The sequence below is a fragment of the Corvus cornix genome, chromosome 15 (assembly GCF_000738735.6).
Source record: "Corvus cornix cornix isolate S_Up_H32 chromosome 15, ASM73873v5, whole genome shotgun sequence".
Taxonomy (NCBI): Eukaryota; Metazoa; Chordata; class Aves; order Passeriformes; family Corvidae; genus Corvus; species Corvus cornix.
Window position 1 is genome coordinate 8,087,324 of NC_046345.1, and position 25,669 is coordinate 8,112,992.

General features: G+C 40.8%; 2 protein-coding genes across 3 annotated transcripts in view; both read left to right on the forward strand.

Moving 5' to 3' along the window:
• The window catches only part of LOC104688784 (protein HIRA), a 32,645-nt gene extending 22,651 nt beyond the window's left edge, over positions 1 to 9,994 (forward strand). Inside the window, exons 16-25 of one of the 2 annotated variants that reach the window (XM_039561232.1) lie at positions 91 to 310; positions 1,062 to 1,166; positions 1,970 to 2,118; positions 2,837 to 2,998; positions 3,768 to 3,826; positions 4,800 to 4,905; positions 6,055 to 6,177; positions 7,115 to 7,278; positions 8,978 to 9,066; positions 9,565 to 9,994. In XM_039561232.1, the coding sequence (XP_039417166.1) occupies positions 91 to 310; positions 1,062 to 1,166; positions 1,970 to 2,118; positions 2,837 to 2,998; positions 3,768 to 3,826; positions 4,800 to 4,905; positions 6,055 to 6,177; positions 7,115 to 7,278; positions 8,978 to 9,066; positions 9,565 to 9,681 (1,294 nt within the window). In that variant the 3' untranslated portion in view covers positions 9,682 to 9,994. The remainder of the gene's footprint in view (positions 1 to 90; positions 311 to 1,061; positions 1,167 to 1,969; positions 2,119 to 2,836; positions 2,999 to 3,767; positions 3,827 to 4,799; positions 4,906 to 6,054; positions 6,178 to 7,114; positions 7,279 to 8,977; positions 9,067 to 9,564) is intronic. The other variant, XM_039561233.1, reaches the window with a different exon arrangement.
• A 1,993-nt stretch (positions 9,995 to 11,987) lies between these two features.
• Positions 11,988 to 25,669, forward strand: part of PPIL2 (peptidylprolyl isomerase like 2) — a 67,743-nt gene continuing 54,061 nt past the window's right edge. The window contains exons 1-5 of the mRNA XM_039561081.1: positions 11,988 to 12,091; positions 12,170 to 12,219; positions 12,634 to 12,679; positions 13,310 to 13,372; positions 13,534 to 13,585. Coding sequence (XP_039417015.1) covers positions 12,060 to 12,091; positions 12,170 to 12,219; positions 12,634 to 12,679; positions 13,310 to 13,372; positions 13,534 to 13,585 — 243 coding nt within the window. The 5' untranslated portion in view covers positions 11,988 to 12,059. The remainder of the gene's footprint in view (positions 12,092 to 12,169; positions 12,220 to 12,633; positions 12,680 to 13,309; positions 13,373 to 13,533; positions 13,586 to 25,669) is intronic.

Below are 25,669 nucleotides of genomic sequence, written 5' to 3' on the forward strand. Positions count from 1 at the left end.
CTCGAAGAGGGCTAAGAAATGTCACTTTACCTGCAAGAGGGCAATGTGTAGGATACATGGCAACTTTTGGAATCAGCTTTTTTTTTACAGACTTTTTTTTTACAGACTGAAGGATCAGAATTTAATTAAAGACAATAAGCCCAAGGATATTCTGGAGAGCAGCAGTGACAGTGAAGAGAAGATTCCAGCTGTTAAACCACTCAGTGTACCCAAACGGAAACTGGAACTCGAGGGAGAAACAGTAGAAAAGAAGAAAAAAGGAAGGCCTCGGAAAGACTCCAGACTTGTACCAGTAACTTTAACTGTTCAGGTAAAATAAATAAGATTCGTTGTGGCTTTCAAAGTTCATTTTATTAAGTCAGTCCCATGTTGACTTGTTCATCGACTCAGGGAAACACAAGTAGTATCAGTCCCTCAGAATTTTTAGCCATCCCTCTTCCATGCCTTTAAACTTACTGATTTTAGAATTTAAGCTTAAAAAAAGCAGGTGCACATGGTGTGGCAAATGTGTTTATTTTTTACATAGATACGTAGCTACTTACTAAAGGTCCCAGCATGCTAAGTAATGATAGCCTGCCAAAGGACTGTATAGAATACAATGAAATGCCATCAGTTTTTGGTGGTGTATGATGGAGAGTGGTTCAAGAACAAGAAACTTGACTTGGATATGATGACTTAAATGGTTATGAATTTCCTCAGAACCCTAAAGTAGTTGTATTAGAGTTTCCATCATTTTAGGGTCATTTATCTATCATATAGATACCTGTGTTTTCAGTATCTAGAGCTTAGATTTTCCATGTAATATACCAGATTTTTCATGAATTAGTTGCAGCTGAAAATAGGGTTGTTTTCAAAAAAAAAAAAAAAAGAGACCACTTCAAGTTTGTTTTGTTTTTCTTTAATTCTTAGAAGCTATATTAAAAAACTTGTATTCATACATTTGCAATTGGCATTACTTGGAATTTTAAGAAAATTCTTTCAAATCAATCTGTTTGGTAGAATATATTTGGTTTTAACATTTTTAATAGAAAAATTTAACTATTTCTGCTATTTTTTTCCAGGCCCCAGCTACATTGGCCTCTGAGAAGGATGCTGCTTGCATCTCTGCACCAGCATTAGCACTTAAACTGCCAACCCCAATCCCACAGAAATCGTTTACTTTGCAAGTAAGTGGGCTATAAGGAAAAATACTTTAAAAACAAACAAAAAATCCTGCTTTCTTTTAAATATTCTAAGGTTATGCACATCCTTGGATAAGTTAACATTTGAATGCATGCGTTTGTTGAAGTAAGCAAGATGGTGGCACTTCAGCTTCTAAGAATATGTCTGTATGAATAAAGATAATGGCAAACCAGCTAAAAATAGGACACTTCTGACCCAGCTAAACTTCAAGGAGGAGTGAGTAGCTCTGGTTCATGAGTCCCTCCTCCTGGTTAGCCCAAGTTGTGTGGTGGAGGTAAGAGGCTCTGGTGGGAGTAGCTGCTGCACTGTTACTGCAGTGGTGTTGGGAGTACACCACTGAAGAATAAAAACAAGGCTTTTCTGAGAGCTCTCCGGAGGTGCTCTGTATCTGAACAGGCTGGCAAATAGTAGTGCTTTAGGTATTTGTGAAATAGTTTTTATGTGTGTTTAGGCTGTGGTAGTCTGGTTCCAACTGCAAGACTGTGGGGAGGCTGGGCACATACAGACTTGATCTGGTGCCCACAATTAGGAAGCAGAGACAGACTAGCACAACCTTTCCTTATGTTTGTGCTTCAAATACAAAGAAGTTATTTGTGTTCTAGCCAAGGCCAATTTTCAGAGGTCTGCTCTTTTGAAGTGCCATGGTATATTTTGAAGCCACGTTAAACAGAGAATGCCGTACTTAAATCTGTTCTTAAAGACATTGGTTTGGATCTAATAGTAGTTGTTGCTTTTTGGAGTAGTTTTTTTTCCTCTTCCAAAAATTATTTTATTTTTTGTATTTCAGATAAGTTCAGATCCATCAATGTACCTTGAAGTGGAGAATGAAATGACCACAGTGGGAGGTTCAAAGTTGAGCAGGTTAAAGTGTAATCGAGAAGGAAAGGAATGGGAGACAGTCCTCACCAGTCGAATCCTCGCTGCAGCAGGAAGCTGGTAAGAGAGTATCTTTTGGAGGAAGAGGGTCCTGAAGGCCAGAAGACATTTTTAGGTGTACAAAAGTACAGTCTACAGTTATTTTTCATAATAAATGTTTATGGATAAAAGTGTGCACCTCTCTTAGTCTCAGGTTTTGCTTTAAGTATTAACTCTATGCAGTCTTAAAACATCACAAATTCTCATTAGTGAGTTACAACTATTTTCCTGTAAGTTTACATTTCTCCTTTAAATTTCTTCATTAAAGTTGACTAAATCATAAGTCACAGGTTTTCAAGTGCTAGCTACTAAAGAACCAAAAATTTGAAATGGCCTGTTTTTGTCATGTCAAAGTATTTTCCTGAGTCTTTTGCTATTTTTTTCCTTAATTTTTCTCAATTTTGCCTAGTTTCAACTTCAGAGTTTGAAAGTGTATTTCTGAAGCCTGAGCCCTGAAAAAGAAGCAGCAGATTTTAAAGTTAAATACAAGTATAGGCTTGAAGGAGAGCTTGTGTATAACCAAAAGCTTTGCTGGTATTTCCAGCTATGCCCCTTGGTCTGTTTAGTTTATAACTTTTCCTCTTGGTATTGAAAATTTTTTCTTAAAGCTGCAATAGTTACTTTTTGGGGAATTTACCCAAGCTATAGGACAGCTTAAGAATTCAGCCTGTTTTTATGCTACTTGCATTTGACAACATGCAAATGTTTCTTCTTTGTTTTGTTTTGGTTTTTTTTTCAGTGAGATTGTGACTGTGGCCTGTGAGAAACGAACATTATCAGTATTTTCAGCTTGTGGTCGTCGCCTTCTTCCTCCTATAATATTGAACACACCCATTTCCACCCTGCACTGCACAGGTTCTTGCATCATGGCTCTCACCACTGCTGCTACGCTCTCTGTTTGGTAAGGGCCACGTTTGGCTGCAGCAGCTGCCTCAGGCCATGTTCATAGGTACCTTCAGTTGTGTCACTGCACTGCTGTTGAAACTGGAGCTTAAACCACATCAGGTCTGAACACAAGTCCACTTTTGAATAGAATATGTAGAGTTAACTGGGCAGGACTGTTTCTGTTTCAGCAGAATCCTGTTTCTGTTCTAGGACAGTCCATAATACTGAACTTCATTCTAGAACAAAGATAAAGAATCAGCTAGAAGTCACTAGTTTAAGTGTTTGTGATGCATGTGGAATGGCATGGGGGGGAGGGGAAAGAGAAGCAAGGATACTTCCATCTTCCATCATTTTTAACCAATAAAGTACACAAGTTTTAGAGTTAAACTACTCCAGCCATTTTCAAGATGCCAAGATAAAAACAGTGGTAATTTATTTACAGTTGTTGAATTCAATCTAATGTCTCAGGCAAGTCAGAGCTCCTAAAGGAGTTATTTGGATCCTCGGTGTTTGCTTTGCTGTAATGAGGTTTCCTGATAAAGAGCCATAAAAATTGTTTTCTGCTATTAACTTCTGTCTTACCATAAGGGGTTTGATTCTGCCAAAGTAATTTTGTCTAAGCAATGAAGAGAGTGTCAAAACAAAAAAAACAAATAAAAAACCCCAAACAAACAAACTGCCTAATCCCCTGCTTTGTCATGAATAATGAAAAAGTGCATTTGTTAAAAGATTTTGGAGTTTTCAGTTGTTTGTTGACTGCAGACTTGTCCTTTTGTCTTTTTCAGGGATGTTCACAAGCAGACAGCCATTGTTAGAGATGAGTCTTTGCAAACAATATTTTCAGGTAATAAAAAAGTCCTTTAATTACCAACCTTTGAGCCCACCTGTACTATTTAGTGCCATTTATGAATATGCTGAAATTTTATGAAACCTGGAAAGCCTAAACAAATAATTTCCCTCCATTATTGTCTAATAAAGGGAAGTTCTTGAAATAACAGTGATGACAATATCAGTGAGCAGCAAACCTGTGTGAGATTCTGTAGCTTATAGTCTGCCTTGCTTCTGAATGTAGAAATTCAGTGTTGTGAAGATCACGAAATAAATATTTAATATAAATCTGCTATTACAGCAATTTCTCTGTGTAATTTGCATGTTTATTGTCTCAATGATGAACAACAACTGATTATCTTCTGATTCATTACTTTAAAATCTTCAGTTTCAATCTGGCACAACACAAATCATCAAAAAAGCAGTGTCTTAGAGTACATTAGCTTCTGTTTTAGTACAGTACTGATCCAAACTAGCTAGAGAAGCAGTTGTATTACCAGTTTGCAAATGTCATCATTAGAAGTTACATGCAGAAACCCTGGGCTTGGAATATGCTGGGAAATGAGACTCCAGCTGTCCCACTTATACTGTGCTCTTAGCATGCTTTTCTAAATATGCTGGGGTTTATAATTTTAACTTAATGGGAAAAAGAAAGCTACAGGTTTCTTGGGTTACAAAAGACATAGCAGAATTGCTGAAGATTTTCCCTAGGTAAGGGGAATGTTCCTCATTAAGCCCATGTTCTGTATAAATTGCAGCATCAAGATCGATAATGTATTTTGCAAAATTGATGTTAATGCTACTGCATTGAGCCTGGTGCTTGCCATCATTAACTTGTGTCTTGACTTTCCTATCAGTACTTGAGAACAACATTGAACCTTTTTCTGTTGGTTGCTGTAACTGATAATTAATGGTGGATACAATTTCTGACCGTTATGAGTCTTAGGCAAGACTCCAAAAGAAACACTTCGGTTTGATTTGACTTGTAGGAAGTGATGCAACTGTCTCTCAGATCTTGCTGACTCAGCATGGAATTCCTGTCATGAGCATGTCTGATGGGAAGGCATACTGCTTTAATCCTTCTCTTTCTACATGGTAAGTCATGTACTGTTTCCTGCTTTTGCAACTCAGAGGAACATGTGTTCTGATTTACTGGGAAGAAATCATTCTACCTCAGAGTCATGGAAGAGTTACTACTAAACACAAGAAAAGGTTACACAGGAGTCTGTGTCTTGTTGGGGATCAGATAGGCTTTCCCCATGGAAAGGCATAAGTTCCTATAAAAAAATTCCATGGTTAAATTATTTACAGTGTCTTTCCAAAACAGGTTCTTTGTTGTCCTCCTAAGAGGAAAAAAAACATGTTGTAGTCCTAATATAATTGTTGTAATTAGTGTAATGAGCCTGCTTGATGAAAGGGCTTATTTTAACTCCTCCTCAGAATAATTGTTGTTATTCAACTACTTGAGGCGAATCCTCTGGAAAAGGAAAAACACCTTATTTGTTCTTTATGTCAAGGGAGTAAGGAGCAGAGGATGGGCTCTCAGCCATAATTCTGAATTTGCTGCCATTTCTTAGTTTGTACCACAGTTTGGCAAATATTTGAAAGAGCAATGCCTTTAATCATCATACAGATTTAAACATGATAAAGAAGCAAAGGGTATTTCAAATATTTGTACCGTTTTACCCCTGTGCTGTCTGAAGCCTAAACTTAGCATTGGTTTGAGCCACTCTCTTTCTTCTGGCATCTCAAGCAGGTGAAGGTGATATCCTTAATTAGGTGTGGGAATGTAATGTCAGCTCCCTCCATATGAAGGGATAGCTGTAATTATAGAAAAGATTGTCAATGTGTGTGTCTGGTGGTGGGGGGACACCTGACAAGGTAAAATCAAGTTCCTAATGAGAAAGTCATTACCTGTGTTCACTCCGGGCATCATTCTGGGTCATGGCTTCTTATTAGAATGTAAAATGGCAAGTAGAAAATTAATTTCTTTCCAAACTAATGGTAAATTACATTATACAATTAATATTTTCAACTTTGGAGGTAGGAGGGACATGGCACAAGCAGAATTTGGACACACAGTGGGAATAATCAGGGTGCCTGGGATTCCTGAGCACTTCAGTGATATTTTTTTTGGTCATCTCTGAAAACACAAATCAGGCTTTGAGGCAGAACAGAGCTGGATCCACTGACGTTGCTGTTTGCAATCCTCAGACTTCTTTTTTCGTTGTTTGCTTTTTTCAGGAATCTTGTTTCTGACAAACAGGACTCTCTAGCACAATGTGCAGACTTCAGGACTAGTTTGCCATCCCAAGAAGCCATGCTGTGTTCTGGGCCCTTGGCTGTAATACAGGGACGGACATCAAAGTACGCACCCGCTGCCTTCCTGTCATCAGCACGTTTGTCTGGGTTTTGTCATGTCATTTATTCACGTGCCTGGATCACTGAGTTAGTTCCTGAAATGCCAATGGCTCTGAAATAATCAGTCGTTCATACAGTGGTTTTTTAAACCTTTGCATGTTTATAGTCTGTATCTTAATGTTGTTATGAGATTGTCTGGGGGGCAGGAAAGCACGCTCTACATGCAATCATTTTAAAGCTCCTCTTTATTGGATGGGTAAGGTATTGGACAACTTTGTGTATGTCATACTTTTATTACCTAAAACAAATTATTTACATTTTGCATTTTAATTTTTAGTTTACAAGCTTTCTGGAGTAGGCCTACAATTTTTGAGCAGTTCAGTTGGCCTCAAAGAATCTATTTAATGAAGTCTTTGAGAAAGTCGAGATATTAGTCATCTAGTGAGTATTTTTAACATGTGAAAATATCACCAAGGAATTGTGTGAGCCAGAGCAGATTCCTGTAGGTAGTTTAACAGCCCATCCTCACTTGGATTTGAATTAGATTTCCCAGGCAGATTTCTTTGCTATTTCTGCCCTTCACATCCAAGTTTAATTTTTTTCTGGAGAGAAACTGTATAGAGCTGTATGATTTTATTGCTCTTCTCTTGAGGAGAAGGGGAATTAATTGTGAAAAGCATTTGAAATACAAACAAACAACACTCTCTTTTTGAGAGAGACAATAACAGAATGAAAAATTCCATTTGAAAAAAATTCTAATAACTGGTTACTTTTTTCAAATTAGCTTTCTTATGACAATACATTTATATGCAAGAAATCCTTTAAATGCCTTATATCTTGTGTGCCTCTGAAAGATCAGTGCAGTATAGCTAGTGCTACAAAAAGATATATTCCTTAAACTTGTATCTGATTTTATGGCACGTTAATCTTTTTGGTTTTGCAGTTCAGGAAGGCAAGCTGCAAGATTGTTCTCCATGCCTCATTTAGTGCAACAAGAAACAACACTTGCATACCTGGAGAACCAGATAGCAGCAGCACTTATGTTACAATCCAGTCACGAATATCACCACTGGCTCCTTATCTATGCACGGTACCTAGTTAATGAAGGTGAGACCTGCCAGCCTCTGGTACTTCTCTGCAGTTCTGATGGGCTTTTAAGAAACACTGTTCATGTCATGTATATGTATGATTGCCCTTAACATCCTCCTTTTAGCACTTGGCTTCTGGACTCAGAGTTTGCTTAAAACAAATTGGATTTGCTTCTGCAGTGCTCAGTTCTCAGGAATCCTGTTTTGACCCAGTGACTGGGAACAGACCATAGTCTGGGGAAGCAGTGCCATCTGCAGACTCCAATAATGGCAATTGCATTGTAAAAAAGCCCAGTGGTCTGTGAGGCACATCCTGAGTGTTGTCTTGTAGCAGCTACAGATGTTTCAGGAAAACCAGCAGCACCTTGCAAAATACCTAATGTTCCTCAGCCAGCTGGCAATTGCTGTCTGATGTGAAATGGAGGGGTTGCTCAGTCTCTGACACTTTGTACCAGAGCCCATAAAACTGCAGAGAATTTGCTTGTATTGCTTGCACTTTATTCTTTTACATTCTAAAATTTCAACTGCCTGTACTGGTGAATTCCATGTGTTAAATTCTGTGAGGAAAGAAACACACAAGAAAGGTTCTGTGTGTCTATTTTATATTTGAATACATTTTATCTCTGTGCTATTATGTTAAATAAGGTTAACCATCTGACTTTACACTTTTTGGATTATGAAGATCTCTCTTGTATCTCTGCCTGTCCACATTCATAATTTAGTAGTTCCCATTGTATTAATTCAGCCTTACTCCTCACCTTCCATAATCATTCTGCACCGAGGGAAATGAAATGGTTCATGTTAGGCCACCTAATAGGTGTTGCCAGAATTAAAATCAAACTCATTAATTCTTGCCTTTTGACCCTTACCTTATTTAACAGGAGAGCTTACTGAACTGCATGTGGTTCTCTCTGTCCTTCCCCAGCTGAAATTAAAATATTCATCTTGGGTCATATGTTAAAGAGATGGTTGTACTTTTAAAAGCCTTCAGTAATTGAGAACCTCTGCTGGGTTCCTCTGGCACCTCCAAATGTTGCTGCCATGGATGGATGGATGGATGGGTGTCACAAAAACTGTGCTTTGCCAGATGTGTATTGCTGCTTCACTAGTTTTCTAGAGCTGCTGAATTTTGAAAATTGCATATTCTATTATTGACCCTTTATTCTTATGATTATTTCAATGTCCACTGAATTCTAATCCATTAAAATACTCCATCTGTTATATGTTGATTGACAAGTTACTCTTGCATAGGCTTTGCTTCTTGCAAGGGAATTCCCCCCTCTGATTTTTGGGTGAATAAAGGTGGCCTGGAAGCTGTGTGGTTTTATTAAATGTGTTTTGGTTTTTTAACAGCTGGTATGTTTTTTGCGGGCAGGATGGGGGGGCAGTGGGAGAGAGGTTGAGATCAGGGCAGCTCTTAAAACAAGCTGGAGTAATTACTTCAGACTTCAGTTTTTCTCCCTGTTGTAGATCATCTTTAGTAGTGGTTTTGGTTTTGAGAACCTTAAATAAGACCCTTCAGAGCTCTAAAAATCATCTTGTATTTCCAAAGATTTTCTGTAAGAATAGTAATATGACTTTCCAGAACTCAGTATTTTGGGCTTTATTTTATTATTTTATTTATTATAATTCTTTCCTGAATGTTGTCTGCTGCATTGTGGAGTGGTTATATGTAGTGAAATGCTTATGAATGTGATTTTATTTCTGATTATCTCCAGGGTTTGAATATCGTTTGCGAGAATTATGCAAGGATTTACTGGGTCCAGTTCATTACTCAGCTGGAAGTCAGTGGGAATCAACAGTTATGGTAAGTCCTGATAGTAGTTTAATGAAGAACAAGGAAGAGTTTCCCATAAAAACTACAGGGTATTACCTTTTCCATACTCTGCTCTGATCACATAAGCAGGCTTTATCCCATGGCATTGAGATTTATTCCATGTGAAACCACAGGCAAATGCTTGTTGACCCAGAGTCAGCTCTGGTGCTGTCTTGAGTATCACACAGATGAAGGAAAGTTGCATGTTCAGCTCTCAGCATTGTTCAAACAGCAGCTTTGAAACAGGGACATGCCAAAGACAGGTCTTCCCTCTCAGAACACAGCTTGGAGTCTGGAACTGCAGAGACTGCTCCAGCTTCATGAGTGTGCAAATGTAAAGACAGTTTGTATTCTGGGATTCATGGAAGCTGAGTGAGAACATAAAACAGCTCTCTCTAGGCAGGAGAAAGGGCATGAATCTTAGAGAGCTCTATGAAACATGTTAATGATAACATAGATTCTGAGGATGCTTTTCTGTTTTCTGTGCAGGGTTTACAAAAGAGAGAACTATTGAAAGAGCTTCTTCCTGTTATTGGACAGAACCTCCGCTTCCAGAGGCTTTTCACAGAGTATCAAGAGCAGCTAGACATCTTGAGAGACAAGTAGCATGTCCCCAGATTTTCCCTGTGAGGCCTGGTCCGAGAGAAACTTCTGAACAGCATTAACCAGAGACAGAAGAGGAGCGAGAGCCCGGTCAGTGGGGACACTCCTGAAGAAGGGCTGTGCCGCAGAGGTCCCAGCGGATTCCTGAAAACGATGAGTGGAGGAGCTAGACAGTTTCCCAAGTGAAGCTTGACCATTGAAGCTGTTTCCTCTGAAGCTGAGGCCTCTGTTTCTATGGAAAGTCATGGATATGTACTTCAGGGGGATCCTTTTGGATCTGGATCTCATTTAATATTAAAACGAGCTGAGAACTGTTTGTGCGGTTTCTTGGATGTCCTGTGAAAAGCACAGTACTTCAGAGTACACTGAACAGCATATTTAACCCTGTTTAGGGTTTTTTGCCTGAGGATTTATTGAGGCTCAACACTATATTAAATTAGATGAATGAGCCACGTAAAAAGAAATTTCATAAATATTAAGGTATTATGCAGCCAATAGACTCTTTCCTGTGAATATAATAATAAGAGGCTGTTCTAACACATGGACTATTTTTGTACGAGAATTTGCTAACTTGTAATATGGAATTTTATTTGGCCAATAATCAGGCTATCACTACAAAGTCATCTTGTAGGAATTTAATTACAAAGGCTATGTTTCAAAGTAATTCTACCAAATTAACATGTCATCATCAGGTTTTTAATTTTTCAATGTTTGTAAAAGGCATTTTGGGGGGAGGGGGAGGGATACAATGGGGTGGCTCTTTTTGTAAGTACAAAATAAAAGAACATTGCATTGGTTTAAAAAAACAAAAAGCAAAAACATGGTCTTGAATTATTACAAAGGGCACAGGCATCTCCAGAAATGTCAACACAGGCTGAATCACGTTAATGTGTCTGGAAATAAATAATTCTGTCTGGATGATCTTTCCTCTGAAAGCGTGATCAGGCAAGTGCTGGTGATGTCTGTGGACAGCTACAGTGTTTGCCTCTGGAGCCCCATCTTGGCCGAGGGAGCAGGAGCTGTGTGGGAGTGCTCATCATCTCAGCCAGAGCCAAACAGGCTCCCCTCACCACTGACCAGAGTGGGAAGGAGCTTCATGCAGTTCTGGCCATGTTCCTTGTGGAATGCTCTTGGAATTCCACTGAAAACAAATCAAGTTGTTTTCTTTTCCCAGACTGCGCTTGGTGGTGGGAAAGGAGCAAGTGAAGGTGTTGGTTCTTTGCAGGCCCTGCTGTTTGGGTGTGCCTCAGTTTATGCCTTGCTTTGAAATGTTTTTGAGTAAGAGATTTGAAATTAGTAAGTGTATTTAAACCCTTGTAAAAGGGTAGTTTCTCCCCTAAACCTCTAAAAAACAATATCCTTCACCCTCAGCCAGGACAAGGAGTAGCTGTGGTGCTGTGGCCAAAGAGTCTGATAGTGAGAACCAGTTGTAATGTTGTAAATAATTCATATGCTGTTGCCAATTAGACTACACTCATGGGAACAACTATTCTATTCTTCAGAGGAGAACCGTAGCAACATAGAATCATGGAATATTTGGGTTGGAAGAGATTTTGAGAAGTCCTTTAGTCTAACTCCCTGCAAGCAAAGCAGGTTGTGCTCACCCTTGTGCTCATGGATGCAGCCAAGGACCAACTGATGGGATTAAAACAGCAGCTGAACACCATCTTCTGGGGAGAAGGGGAGTCTGGTCCAAAGCCTGGTGCAGTCAGTGGGAGTCTGGCTATCCACTTTCATGGATTTCACTCCAGTGGCTTTGTGTAGACAGCTGCCAGGTTGATGGTTTAACAAGGAAAGAACAAAGCAGGAATGGATTCGGAGGTGTTTGTTAAGTGGAAGCTCCAGGACACCTGGCTGTTTCTTCCTGGTAAAGACAAGGTATCCGGACTCTGTCCTCTGTACAGCCTTGTGCTGTTCATACCAGTCTTGTAATGAAGGCTCTTTAATGGGATTTAAAGGTAATTAGCTAAGAGACAGTAAATTTTTTGTCGTTAAGTCTTTGAAGAGACACTGAAATACTTTTTGTGAAGAGCTGTATCCGTATTAAGACACCAAGTAGGTTTTTCTACCCAATTTTTCTTGGGAGGTTCTGTCACTGCCCAACAGAGCAGGAATACAATGATTTTAAATTCCATGCAAGAAAACATATTTTAGTGAAACAGAAGCCCTGGAAGGCTGCTCTGAGGCCCCACCAACCTTCTCCAGGCTGAACATCCCCGGCTTTCCCAGCCTGTCCCCCCCGGCCCGGCGCGGCCCCGGAACGCGTCTGCCGCCGCCGGTGTTTCCGCGCCGCGGCCGTTCCCCGCCGCACCCGGCGGAAGGCGCGGGCGGGCCCGAGGCGCGGCCCGGGCAGCGCAGGCCGAGCAGGCCGAGCCGCCGCCATGGGCAAGCGGCAGCACCAGAAGGACAAGATGTGAGCGGGGGGCGCGGGGGGGCCGAGCTGTGCGGGGCCGTGTCTGTGCTGTGCCTCAGTGACCCCTCTGTCTCGCAGGTACATCACGTGCGCCGAGTACACGCAGTTCTACGGCGGCAAGAAAGCAGGTAAGGGGGGACGGGCCGCTCCCTCAGGTCCCCGGGACAGCGGGTGCTGAGCTCCGACCCCCGGCCTGCGGCCCGAGCTCACGGTGCTGCTCGGAAATGCCGCGTTTGTGGCCAGATGAGCGTCCCCGCCCTCCGCCGGGTCTGTGCCCGCTGGTGGGGCAGGGCCTGAGCGTTGATCATCAGATTTAAATTCAGCGCTGTCGGTCTGTCAGAGCTCTGTTGTGACCTTTTTCCGGCAGTGTAATTTCAGTTCAGAAATTTTAGTTACAGTTTTGCAAGCTTCATGTGTTTATCCTTGTCATCAGTAAATTGCCACGGTTTATGTAGCAAAATGTAACTTTAGTGTTTCTTTGTTACCTAGAATACCATGTATTTATTAAAACCGTTGGGTGGGTTTTCTTTTTCCATAAACAGACCTTCCACGGACCAATTTTAGACGTTTATCATTTGATCACTGCAGGTAAGACAACAAATTTACATTATCATTATAAAATGACACATCTAGTTATCAGGCTGGTGACACTGAACTAAAGCCATCTTCTTCTGAGGCAATTACTTTCATTGACTTGTGCCTGCTGGGGCAGTAGCATGGCAAGAACAAGTTGAATAAGAACTGAAACAAAGTCTGTGTGACCCATGATCAGTGTCTGCAGAGGTTGGAGGTGATGGCTGAAAGAATACACAAGTGATAAAATAATGCAGAACAATTACTGTGTACATCCCACTCTTTCAAATCTGTGTAATCAGGGTTCAAGTCTACTTGTCCCTGCTCAGAATGTGCTTGGTCAGTCTCTCATCTTGCTGAGATAGTGATAAAGGTAGCTTGAAAAATATTTCTGCTACTTTTTTCTGTTTAGAGTTTACTGCTTGAAGTGCAGGAGTGAAGGAAGAGAGTTGGTAGAAGTGGGTTAGAAATCCTTGTTACTTGGGTAGTTACTTGGGTAGTTCAGGAAGTTGCCTTCCATACAGAGGAGCTAACAGCTGCCAGGATTATGGAAGCATCCCTAACAAGGGATGCTGAATGTGATTGCCAATTACATCGTGATTTCCAGCTGATTTTGCTAACAAGAGTGTGTTCTCTTTTTTCCAGTTTGTCTCTGCAGCCATTTGAATACCCAGTGTGCACACCAGATGGGACAGTCTTTGACATCCTGTAAGTTCCTGTCTGTACTTAGCTTCATTTTCCTGTTGTTGAACTGCTTACAGCTGTGTAACCATCATTTGGTCTTTGCAAGTTAGCAAAAACAATCGTGGCCATCAGTAGAGGTTTCTGATGGTGCTTGTCACAAATTACTTTATCCCTTCTCTTTTCAGGAGCATTGTTCCTTGGATAAAGAAATATGGAACCAATCCAATCACAGGAGAAGTAAGTAGTGATGGGTGTATTCATATCATGTCTTTGCTTTCTTTATGCTCAGTTTTTAATTTAATGTTTTGGAGAAACAAAAATGCCTTAGTGAAAGCAAAAGAGATTGAATGGGAGCACAGTTTTGAAGGTGTGTGAAAGAAAGGAGAGCATTACATCTATTTATTTTTTGTAATTGGATTGTAAATAGGGCAGAGGTGAGTGGTTCATTTATATGAACTCCCAGGGTATCTTGCCTGCCTTCCAGCTGTGGCATAATGAGCATCTGTATAGATGGAAATACAAACTGTTGTTATGCTGGTGCTGCCCAGAAAGCCTAACTGCTCATTGATGGAAAAGACTCTACTGCTGCCTCATATAAGCAGAATTCTGGTCTCTACAGGGCAAGGGGCTGGCACCTCTCCATCTGGGTTTAAACTTGCAGTAATGTTTCTTAACCCAAAGGATATTTGGCATCATGCAGTTGAGGAGATTAATAGATGATATTATGAATGGAAAGCTTACACTACAGAATCTTTTGAGTTATCATGACAGTATATTTCAGAAAGCTTCTGCCATCATGGTTCACTGTGAGAGAAACTTTTGTGGGTCTCTCCCCCCTTTTTCTGCGTAAATGACAATTATGAAGGGATTGCTTTCTGTAATAGCATGAAGTTGTAAAACGCTGAATAAACAGGAAGTAGAGGAAATATTTCCCTGTTGGAATTAATTTTTTTTTTCTGATGTGTTAAAGTGCATTGTTTATGAGGGCATAGGGGAAAATTTTAAGCAGAAACTGTTGCTTGAGCAGCTGAGATTTGTCTTTTCCTTCAGTGTGTGCAGTTACTTTTCCAGGCACTGGGTGGCAGCCATTGCCCAGGATTGCCGATGGCTCTGGGCTGTGAGCTGCCTTCTGAAACATCTTGTGTTTGATTAAAGATCTTCCCGTCGGACAGATACGAGGAAAAGCTTACAGGTGCAACATTCCAAACTCTAAACACGAACAGCCTGTCTGAGACTTAATATCTTCCTGCAGGTGTGTTTGTGCAATGGTGAGATGATTGAAGGTGTTTCTTCACACGTGAAGAGGCCAGTGTGTTGTTGAGAAGAAATGAAATTACAGCTATTTCATTTGTTTTCGCCAGCCTCTCACCAACCTTGCTGCTCTCTGCATTGGTTGGGAGTTTTGGGGTGTTACCAGATCATTTTTTTTCACTCAGAGCAGCTCATTGCAGACTGTGAACCATGATGTGGTTTAAAATTGCTTCAAGTAAATGCTAAGCAAGAAGTGTAACGTGCCTGATTGTGTTGTGCAATGGAGAGAGAGGGAGACTGTGCAGAATATAGTTGGTGAACCATAAATGTTTAAATGAATTCAGGCCTTGACACCTGTTAGTTTACCAGACTTTTGCCTCTGTAGTTGATCTGCAGTGCACTTCCAGCTCTCCTCAGTGTGCATCCACCCCTTTTCCTCTGTATCACTGTCTGGGGAGCCCTTTCTTCCCCCTTTTGTTCTGTGGTGGACTGGTGCTTGTACAGCTCTCTCCTCCACAGGACCAAGGTGTTCCAGATCAATTGGAAGAAAGAGGAGACACTTGTTCTCCAGAATAGCACACAGCCCTGCTGAATCCAGCCCTGTGGAGCTCTAAGTTGAAGAGTGGGGTTGAAAGAAGGATTGTATTTAGATTTTATTTTTCAGAGGGATAGCTCAGGTTTTTGGAAGGGGAGGATGGCATTGGACAGGAATGGGATAGGAGTGCTGGGATAAGGCAGGGTAGGTGGCAGAGGAAGTCAGTGAATTGAGCTTGTGCATCTCTGGACTGCTCTGTCCTCTGTTGAATCTGTCACTGTGCGTGCACCCTCTGTTCCCTGTGCAGCTTGTTCATGGAAACCACAAAGTATCTTTCATAATGAATTGATGACTTAGAGAAACTCAGGACTCTCTTTATTTAGAGAGGTATTGAGCCAGATTAGCTGCAATGCCATGTTGTGTACAGTAACTTATGAAGTTACTTTGCACAGGTTGGTGATGAAGCTCTGGAGAATTTTTCTGTTTATTTGTCTTGAAGTAAAAAATAGTAATGAAACCCTTTGTGGCTTGTACTTCTCTGGTTGTGGTTTGCTACAGGACAGATACTTTAGAGAAGTCAATAGACTATTTGAAAATGGGGTGTTAATGGTGCACTCTTGGCACTCACTGGTTCTGTCTAGCTGTCTTATTTCTGAAGTGGACCCCTCAGTGGAGAACTGGAGAGCCTTGCAGTCATTAATATATTTTGCTGTGCTCCAGGGGGTAGGACTGTGCTAGTCTTTTATTAATTGGTTGTTTGTGAACTGATCTACGAGGGATTTCTCTGATTCTTCTGAATCCTAAACTATTGGACTAGCCTTTGTTTTTAAAGAAATGCTGCAGTGCAAATCACCATTGACCTTTGTCTAGAATTTACCATGAGCTATTCTAGAAAGTAACTTTAGATTTATCCCCCCCCACACTTTTTAAGAATGCATTGGTGTAAAAAATGCTTGTTTTACTGCTACACTAATAATTTTGGAGGAAGCAGTGCATTGCTTGCAGCTGAACTACAGTCTGTCAGTTGGCATTGGCTCACTTTTTTTGTCAGCTTTGTCAGGACACTGCCCTGGCTTATCCTTACGCTAAAATTGCATAGAATAAAGAGGAAAGTGATAGTTAGCTCATTCCTTTTTACTGACAACAGCACTTTGGCATCTTGGGCTTGCAGAGTGTTGCAGGCTTGCCAGAATGTTTCATGTAGTGACGTTCTGACAGCCTGACCAGTGTGCCCAGAGGAGGCAGCCAGCTGGGATCAGGATACCTGTTTCAAGTAGTGAGATTGGCCAGAGCATGTCTGGTTGATTGGAATCTCAAATATGAACAGATTAGTGTGCCTTTTGACAGGAATTTCAAGGAAATTGTTCTTCTTTGTTGCGTGGATATGTTACATGTGGGCTGAGCTATTTTTCCTCCTGTGCATTGTAATGTGTCTGATGTCAATACCTATTTTTTCCACTCTGGTTCAGTGACATTGTCACTGTGTGTGGGCAGACCAGATTGTTGTGGCTGTACTTTCAGCCCCTATCAAGGCTCTGTAACCTTGGGCAAATATCTCTGTTCCCTTGTCTCAGAAATAGCTACTGTCTTTGTCCCTTGTTCCCCCTTTTCTTTGGGAATTTAATTCTTTTGGACACTGGAAAGCCAGTTAATTCGATTCAGTCCAGTTAATTTAGCCTGGCCTAAGAGTTAGCTTAGGAGACCTGAAGATGCTGTGTGGTGGATTTATGAGACTGAGAGTCACATTTCTGGTCTGAATGAGGCAGAACAGAATTTGTGCTTTGCCCCATCTCATGCAAGGTTAAGATCCAGACCTGCAGGCCAGAGAGGGTGTTCTCTTAAGCATCACAAGGTTTTAGCTTCTCACTAGGTTAAGGAGGAAACTTTTTATAAATTCTGAGGGTTTTTTACAGGTTAGAAAAGCCTTTTGCTTAGGCTGCCTCTGAAGATAACCATAAAGAGGAGTCTGGTGCATATGAAGAAATAATAGAAGGCAGAGCCACTGACATGGAAAATGAGAACCAACTTTGGAGTCAGAAGGCTAAAAACCCCTGACTTTTCCCAGTGAGACAACTGCCTTTTAAAAAGAGAGAGCTGGACACAAAGCTTTGCTCTGTGTACAATATAAATATTTGCTATTTTTCTCCCACACTCTTTAATCCTGTATTTACCAAATAAAGCTGACTTGAGGTGAAGTTCTGACTAAAATGATGAAATAATTGTGGCAGTACAGGTGCCTGGCTCCTGCAGTAAGCCTGTCTGATCTGGGCTTTGGAAGCACCAGAGAGCTTGTACCTGCAATACCCTGCAGCAATGGCAGCCTGCAGTGGACACCTCCTCCCTCCAGCACTGCTCATGAGGAATGTAAACAGTGCCCTTTTTATCAATCATTTGTTTGAAGTAAGGTTGGTAAGATGATGCTTGCCATAATAATTATAGGCACTTTCAAAACCTGTAACTTCTTACCCTCAAAAGAAAAAATTGCAACTAAATCTGTTATTTCAAAACTTGGAAAATCATTCTCAAATACATTCCTTAAATATATTGATCTTCCAAATGCTGGCAGCTATTGTTACTTCATTTTATTGTTGAAATCATGATTTCTTTTCAATTTGGTCAACTAGATTTCAGTGAGTCTCATAAATCCCACAGAAATCAGTTGCTGGTTTTGCAGTGTAGCTTGCTGACGTGGTTTAATGAAGAGGATATGAAGAAGATTACTTCTTTTACTGCTAATTTGTTAATCTCATTTAAAAAAGGAACAAACAACCTTACAACACTTTTTTTTTAATGCACTAAAAAAGTCTTTGGCTATCTAAATAAGGGAAATCCTGTCTGAAGAGGATGCAGAAATAGGGGCAAAGGTGAAACTTCCTTAAACATAAAAGTGTTTTTACCATGTTTGTATTTTGAGAGCATAGAGATAGAAATAGAAAACATTGATAATTGTTTTTTCACCCAGGGAGTGAACATAATGAGAAGGAGGGCTTAGGTATTTTTTTCTGCTTTTTCAATATTCCGAATAAAGAAACTGCAGTGTGTGAGCAATGCGGGAAATATCAAGTACTGTAGGAACAGGTGTTAAAGCACAGTTCAAGTTCCAACCAGGACTTTATGGTTCACTACAAATTGCTTTCCATCTCTGTCACATAATCAGTGCAGGATCCCTGTGTTTCAGGAATGGATTCCTGAAAGTGGGTTAGATGAGCTTCACACATTACTGAGTCAGAGGTGTTGAGATCACAGTCACAGACAAAACTCATCCAACCCTGAGTCAAGTGGAACAAATCTTGGGCCTGAACTGGGAAGAGGACAAGTTCAAATTTCATGTGACCCTTACTGGCTAAATCAACAGTGACGATGGCTTTTAACTCAGTTCTATGGTCTGTGAGGTAATTTACTGCAGGTTGCTGCTTTAATTGTGTTATTCCAGGTGTGTTTCTAGATAATGAGCAGCAAATAATGGATGTCATCGGACAAAAACCTGTGGTTTGAAGGTGACCCCGTTCAGGCCAGTGTAGCAGTGTACATTGTCAAGAAAATGCAATAGCTGTAGATAATGTTCAGTGGGAGGCATTTTCAGAGTGTTTGTTGAGGCCTTTCTGTAACCTGGTAGTAATGTTACCTTAGCATTCTGATGATCATCTAAAACTGGCACGTTGAAGCTGGAGTCAGATTTTCCTTGTGCTTTTTCATGTCTTTGTCTTGAAAAGTTTTCTGCACTTACTGTTCCCAAAGAGATTGTGCTTACTTTGAGCATTTTCATCTTCTGTCTAGATACAAAATACTGGCAGGAAAATGCTGTGGAGACTTCCACAGGCAGGCTATGTCCACATCAGTTTTCCATATCTATAGTGCTGGGACTGTCTAATTAAGAGCTAAATAGGTTGACCAGTTGAGATAATTTTCATTATGTGGAATTCAGGGTGAGTCATATCCCTCTCACATTGTTTTTTTCCTCAGCATCAGAGCACAGCACCTGAAATCCAAGTAGTCTGCTGTGTTTTCTCCTTGGGGCTTTGGAAATGAGTGATCATTTAGGTGGATCAGTAACTTCAGGTCTCATTTGGATGTAATATGAGTGATGTATAACTGAGAATTTTAATTTTTCTCTAGAGAACTCCTTTCACATACATGTCAGAAGAAGTCAGCACATCTTCAGCTTTGAAATTCAAAGTGTATTTCTTAATTTGTCTGATGCAACTCAGGCCTTCAGATATTGCATAAGTTTAAATGTCAATTGCCCCCTTTTTCCCCCTTTTGTTAAACTTACCATATTTTTCCTGTATATTTGAAGTGAGGTTTTTTTCCTGTTTATTTGTAAGAAAAGTTTCAGTGTGGGGTGGGAATACAGTTTTTTTCTGGGTGAGTAACAGCTTATTACAGAGCAGAGAACAAAGCTTACAGAAATAAAGCCAAGGGAAGCTTTGTTGTTGAAAAATGATTCAGACAAATCGAGCTTGGTTTTCATGTGTTGCAGTAAGAGGAGTGAAATGATCAGGAGCAGAAAACTGGAAGACTGTCTGAGGTCTTCAGCTGTCTCAGTCTGCTTTGCAAACTGCATGCTCTGTCTTGAACCAGTGTTTGCTTTCTGCCTGCTATGGCTGCTGAGAGCTTCTGCTGATGGTTTTTCATCTGATACATATCTTCTGTAAATTTTGGGTTTGACCAGCTTAGTCTTGTTTGTATTTGTGCCAAAATTGTGCTTCTCTCTGTTAGTGTTTACAGCTGTGTATTTGGCATGAAGGAATTTAATGCTTTCTTGACATTTTGTTGTTGAGACTTGTATTTTCCTCTCAGATGTTCTTCATACCTTTAAGTTCTCCATACCCTACATGGTCAGAGTTCTCCTCCACATCTCTTAAATTTGAATATATCTTCTTTGAACAGAGTTAATCTTAATTATACACAGTAAATGCTGTGTGCCTGCTACAGTGGTGGGAATATTTTCTAATCTCTTCCTGAAATACTTTGATAATACTTTGATAATACACATGATAGTGTAAAACCAAAAACCATTTCAGTGTATGTGAGAGGAAAGGTGCTTTGAGAAAATGGCAATTAATTGCATTTTCTTTTGGTAGGCTGGGTAATTTCAGAAGCAGGTATTTATTTATAAGTAGCCAGGATGAGCAGTAGTTCCTCTTTTTCTCTTTTTTTTGTTGTTTCCAGTTGGATGTTGCTGCCTGTATTTCTGTGGGTAGTAGCAGCCTTTCAGACACGGGTGGTTACAGCTGTCGTCGTCAAGCATCTCTCTCCAGGTGCATTTTTGTCTGGAGCAGCAGACACAGGCTGCTGCTCCAATGCCCAGAATCCACTTTGAACGAGATGAACTCTTCAATATGCAGCAACTGAGCCGTGTCGTCTTACCTCATTGGCCTCAGAAATTATTAGCTTTTACTCAACAGTCTAAATGCATTAATAATTGACTAGTGACCATAAATTTTCAAGGCCCCTGGATAGAAACATATGAGGACATGATTCCTGCCCTGAGGAATGATCAGGAAGTCATGTGTCGTAACTGGAAATGGTCATAAAACACAGGGGTGATCAAGGGGATGAAAATCCCACTGAGTCATATCCTGACAGATAACTCCTTTTTGGAGTTTTCTGAAAATTTCCCATTCTCCTTTGTTGCTGACAAACATGGATAGCTGGTTCTTTCTTTACCAGAGTTGTTTGTGTGTTTTACAGCAGTGTACCCAGCACTACTAATAGTTAGCCTTTATCTGTCCTAAAAAGGGGATTTATTTTTCAATTCCCTGTATCTTTGGGAAACAGCGAGGGTGAAGAAGATGAGATTTGCCTCTACTTTCTGCTCAAGTGCTTTATCAAAAAAAGACATATAAAACCTTCCAGTGTCATGAGTCACTGGTCAAGCTGCTGTTCCTCCTTCACACCTTGCTGACTGTGCTGGTGGTGGGCAGTGTTTGATCCAGTAACCCGCCTCTGGACACGGCAGATAAACATGTCTACCATTATTTCTAATGCATTATGTCCCTTACAGCAAAAAGGTATTTACATCTAGGTTTTACAGACTGAACAGATGGTCTCTTCTTTTCCTTTTCTGTGTTTTGGTGTAAGTGTGCACATTGGATGGGATTTTGTGACTGTGACACTTGAAAAACTAGCAGCTGTGAAGCGCTCTAGCCTTAAATGAGATGCAGCATGAGGTTTACCACAGATCTTTACTTGCCTGTTTTTCACTAAAATTGGAGACTAGATTTTTGGTGCTTCTGCAAAGCTTTATTTTCTTTGAACTGTATTTGGCTGTGGGTCTCTGGATTGGTAGACTTCTGACTGCATTAAGACTGCAGGTTTGATCTTGCAATGCAGCCACACATCTTTTTCTCATGGTAATTTCTGTTAATGTGCTCTTTGATAGAGCAGCATTATTGCTGGTATCTGTGAGCCGTGTGTGTTATCAACCATATCTTTATGGTTCTCTGGACAAGGCTTTGGTGACCATATGGTGTCAGTTTAATTAACTTTTAAATATGTAAATACAGTGGTCTGGAAGTGTGTAATGAAGGATCTTCTGTGTCCATTTCCATTCTAGCCCAGCAGTACATGAAAACTGCAGTTAAACAGCAGCTTCATCCAAGAATGTGAATTGAGGGTATCTTTTTAGCATTAGGTAGGCAGCTGTGATAAATATGGAGCATTTTTGTTGTTGAATCGAACGTAGAAATAATACCTTGAATTGTGAGGCTGTTCTGGCCTCGTGGCTGCTGAGCCCAAATTTTTCATGCAGTGTTAAACTACACATAGATGGCTTATCTTGTTAAAACAGTGCTGCTGTTTCCAATTGTAAACCCTAATGTGTAGACCTGAGGATTTCCAATGCCCTTTATCATCATTAAATCCGTTCACAGGATCTGAAATAAATAACATTATACGTGGAATTATTCCAGTACTATTCATTGAATTCATGTCCCCATTTCTTGTGAAGATTTTGTAGCAAGGAAAATTGTAAGAGGGCTTCTTAAAATGGGAAGTTGTATGCAAAGTTATACGTAACAGGTCTCATCTCTAAAGAAACCAAAGCATGTAATACAAAATTCGTTTGCTGTTGTTAAGCTAAGCTTGGTACTTGGTAGCAGCACTGCGTTTCAATATTAGTGCTTGTTCTGGCTTTCTCTTCTGCTTGAGGTAACTCTGTGTTTCTTGTTTTGGTGGGATGAAAAACCATCAAATGGCCATGCCAGCTCTGAATGATTTTTGACCTCCTGTTATGAACCAGTTCAGATGTGACACATTAATTTTTCCTCATGTAGTGTGTTGGCCCTGGCTGGACCCCAGGCACTGCCAAAGCCCCTCTCTCCCTGGTCCTCCACAACTGGACAGGGGAGAGAAAATGTCACTGGGGGTTCATGGGTTGAGATAAGGGTAAGAAGAGATTTTCTTCTTAGATAAGTTATCCCAGAGGCCTTACCACCGTTTCTGATTGTCCCAGCCTTGGCCAGCAGCATGTCCATCCTGGAGCCAGCTGGACACAGCAGAAGCTTCCAGCAGCTTCTCACAGAAGCCTTGTAGCCTCCTGCTACAAAAACCTGGCCACACAACCCCAATACTAGCTTCCCTGGATTTTTGTGTGTTCCTGACAGAGGCCATTCAGTGTGTCCGATCAGGGGGTCCAATCCCCAAGTGCTGAACATTTGAACACTTACTCAGTTACTGTTGGTAGGATGGGAAAGTCTGTCTTTACTAAATGCAGTACTTGCTGCCCGTCACCAGCTCTGCCCATGTGTGGGTAGAGAATCAGTGGAGCCCTTTTTGATTGCTTTTCAGGCTGGTGCATATCCAACAGGGTCAGAGCCTCATTAACAAGAAGAACGTGCAGCCAGAGACCAAAGAGATTCAGCGAGTGTAACTAATTGATGTGTGGGGATTGTAGGTCATATCTGCATGAGCCACCCAGCGATGACAGAGAGTGATTTAATTCGAAACAATTGGCGTGTTCCATCCGCAAGCTGCCACAGTGCCCCACTAACCTCCGTGGCGTCATCACCTCTGCCTGGGTATCAATAAAGGATGCTGCCCTTTGGGATCCCGCAGGAGCCACTGCTGTCAGCTGACAGATGAGAGCGTGCGGGGCGCTGGGGCTTCTTGCTGCCGCAGGAAAGTAGGTCATGGCCAAAAGTAGCCTTGGCTGCCTTTGTGGAAGTGTGCCTGTGAGAGAGGAGTCAGCTGAGAAAAGAGCTCGCACGGTTTTGCATTTGTTTTTTTTTTAGCCCTTCCTTGCTGTGGAGCAGCTGGCACTACGTGCCATGAAATGCGTCTGCTTTCCAGTATTTCTGCATAAAATATTTTTAGAAGGGAATATGCGGCTCTTATTTCTGCTTAAGGGAAGTGGCAGATGCTTGTGGCCTTTTCATTTTCATTAGGAATTTAGAATTTAATTAGATCAAGTGTTTTTAATAAACACTTTTTTTCCTCTTGCTTTCTTAACTGGAGCGTGGCTGAAACTGGATGGTGGGTGTGTGTCAGGGAAACTCAGGTTGAAAATAGTTTTGAACTTGAGCTATGTATGCAACATTTGTTCTCTTTTAAGCCTTATTAATAATAAAAAATACATGAAAACAAGTGCTTTAACTCATTTTAGGATTCATTCACTCCTGCTGTCTCTTCCCATGAAGATCGGCACCCGTTTGTGGCATAACAGTCGTTTCCATGGCAACAAACTGTGTGATGGTACTTGGAAAGCTTTGACTTTTGATGGAGAATAAATAAAAGGAGATTCACCCACATGCAAGATAATCCTGGTTTTGTGTGAAATGAGAGGAAAAAAATGATATTATACAGGTGGCCTATATCATGTCCTTTTACACTTTCCTGGGTAATGTGTAGGTGTTTCAAAACTGGACCTTCTGGAAGTCCTGGTGTGTGGACTCCCTCCTTTGTGGCTGCTCTGTGTGCAGTTGCCAGATCCTGTAGCCTGGTCCTGGGCACAGAGCAATCCTTTGCAGCAGATCATCACCTGGTTTTGCTGTTCTGAGGCTCCAGAGATTTCCTTTGACTAAACACTAAATCTCCCTCTTGCCTTGCCACGCAAGCCAAAGCACAGGGCTACTCCAAAGCTGACGTGTCAAGGTCACTTCTTCAAGAGAAGCCTGATAGAAGGCCAGCCTGTGGCAATAAAAGTTTGTAATATTCGTACAGCACTTCACTACAGGGTTCTCACTCCTGGCAGTATTTCAACTCCTGTATGACAATCATTGTTTTTTATTTACTGTTGACATAAGACTGTGTAAGTGCTGGTCTCTGTGGGGAGCAGATCCAGCACAAGCAGCTGATGCACCATGAGTAACTGATGCTGAAAAATAACCTTTTTCCATATTATGGAAAGGTATGACCTGAAATACCATACTATTTCCCTGGGTGTGGAGTGAGAGTCCGAGGACTTGGCAGCTCTTCTAACAATACATCATACGGTGACAGATGAAACAGTGCACTGCAGCTTTTGCTACCTTTAAAGTCTGCACAGCAGTTTAGTCTGTCTTTTCTACTAAATTTCTGTCAAGGTATAAATCTGAATCTTTAATCATGCTAAACTGTTTCTTAGGGAACTGTTTTCATTTTTCTTTAAAGGTGCTCATATGTTTTGGGCATACCTCAGGTCTGCCAGGAGGATAATTTAAGGACCTTTCTTGAAATTATCAATGTTTCCAGTGGTTGTATTTCTAAAGAAGCTTTCTCTGAAACATAATTTTTGGGCTGTTGCACAACATGTGCACAGATGGATGCTGCTTTGTGTTAACAGTTGTTTAGGTTGAACGTATCTGTCCAGGATCAGATGATAATTTTGGCAACTCTGCAGTTCCCCTACTACTTCTTTGATAATTTTTTCTTGTAAGAAGACAAATAAATAAATAAATCTCTGCATTCACTTAGTCATTTCAGAAGCTGCCATTGCCTTTGCTGTCCTTTGTACCCCAACAGTGGGCAGATATTGGAGTGTTGTGGGTGGTTTTTTTGAGAATCTACTTAAGAAAAAGCAGCGGTACTGGTCTTCCATCACATAACTAAATATAACCGAACCTGGCCTTTTTTTTCCATTCCCACCTTATTCCTACTAGCTCTCATTGCTCTTCCTGCTAATAAATTAGAGAGATTGTTACCTTTCTGGCAGCAAATTAGCCTGCCAGTTGGTTGAGAGCAATTTGAGAAGCGCCTTCTATAAACGAATGAGTCCAGCTGTCATAACATGTACTCTGTAAACCAAGAATATGAATTTTGATTAGGCACAGAAAGCCCACTAACTTAGTTTTACACGATTTCTTCATTGCTCTTTGCCATAATGATTGAAGTAGCAGTGTCGGCACCGGGGCTGGCAGATCTCCACTCGTAGCTGTTTATTAAGAGCTGTCTGGGTTATAAAAACCTCCCTAATCTCTTCAGGTGTGTGTTTTGAGAAGAGAACCGATTGTTTCTTTTAAAAGGCCTGTGCTGTGTGTGCTTTTAAGGATCCATTTGGCAGTGAAACTGTCTCTGACAGCTGATACAATCAAAGGGTTTGTTTTTTTATAAGTCTC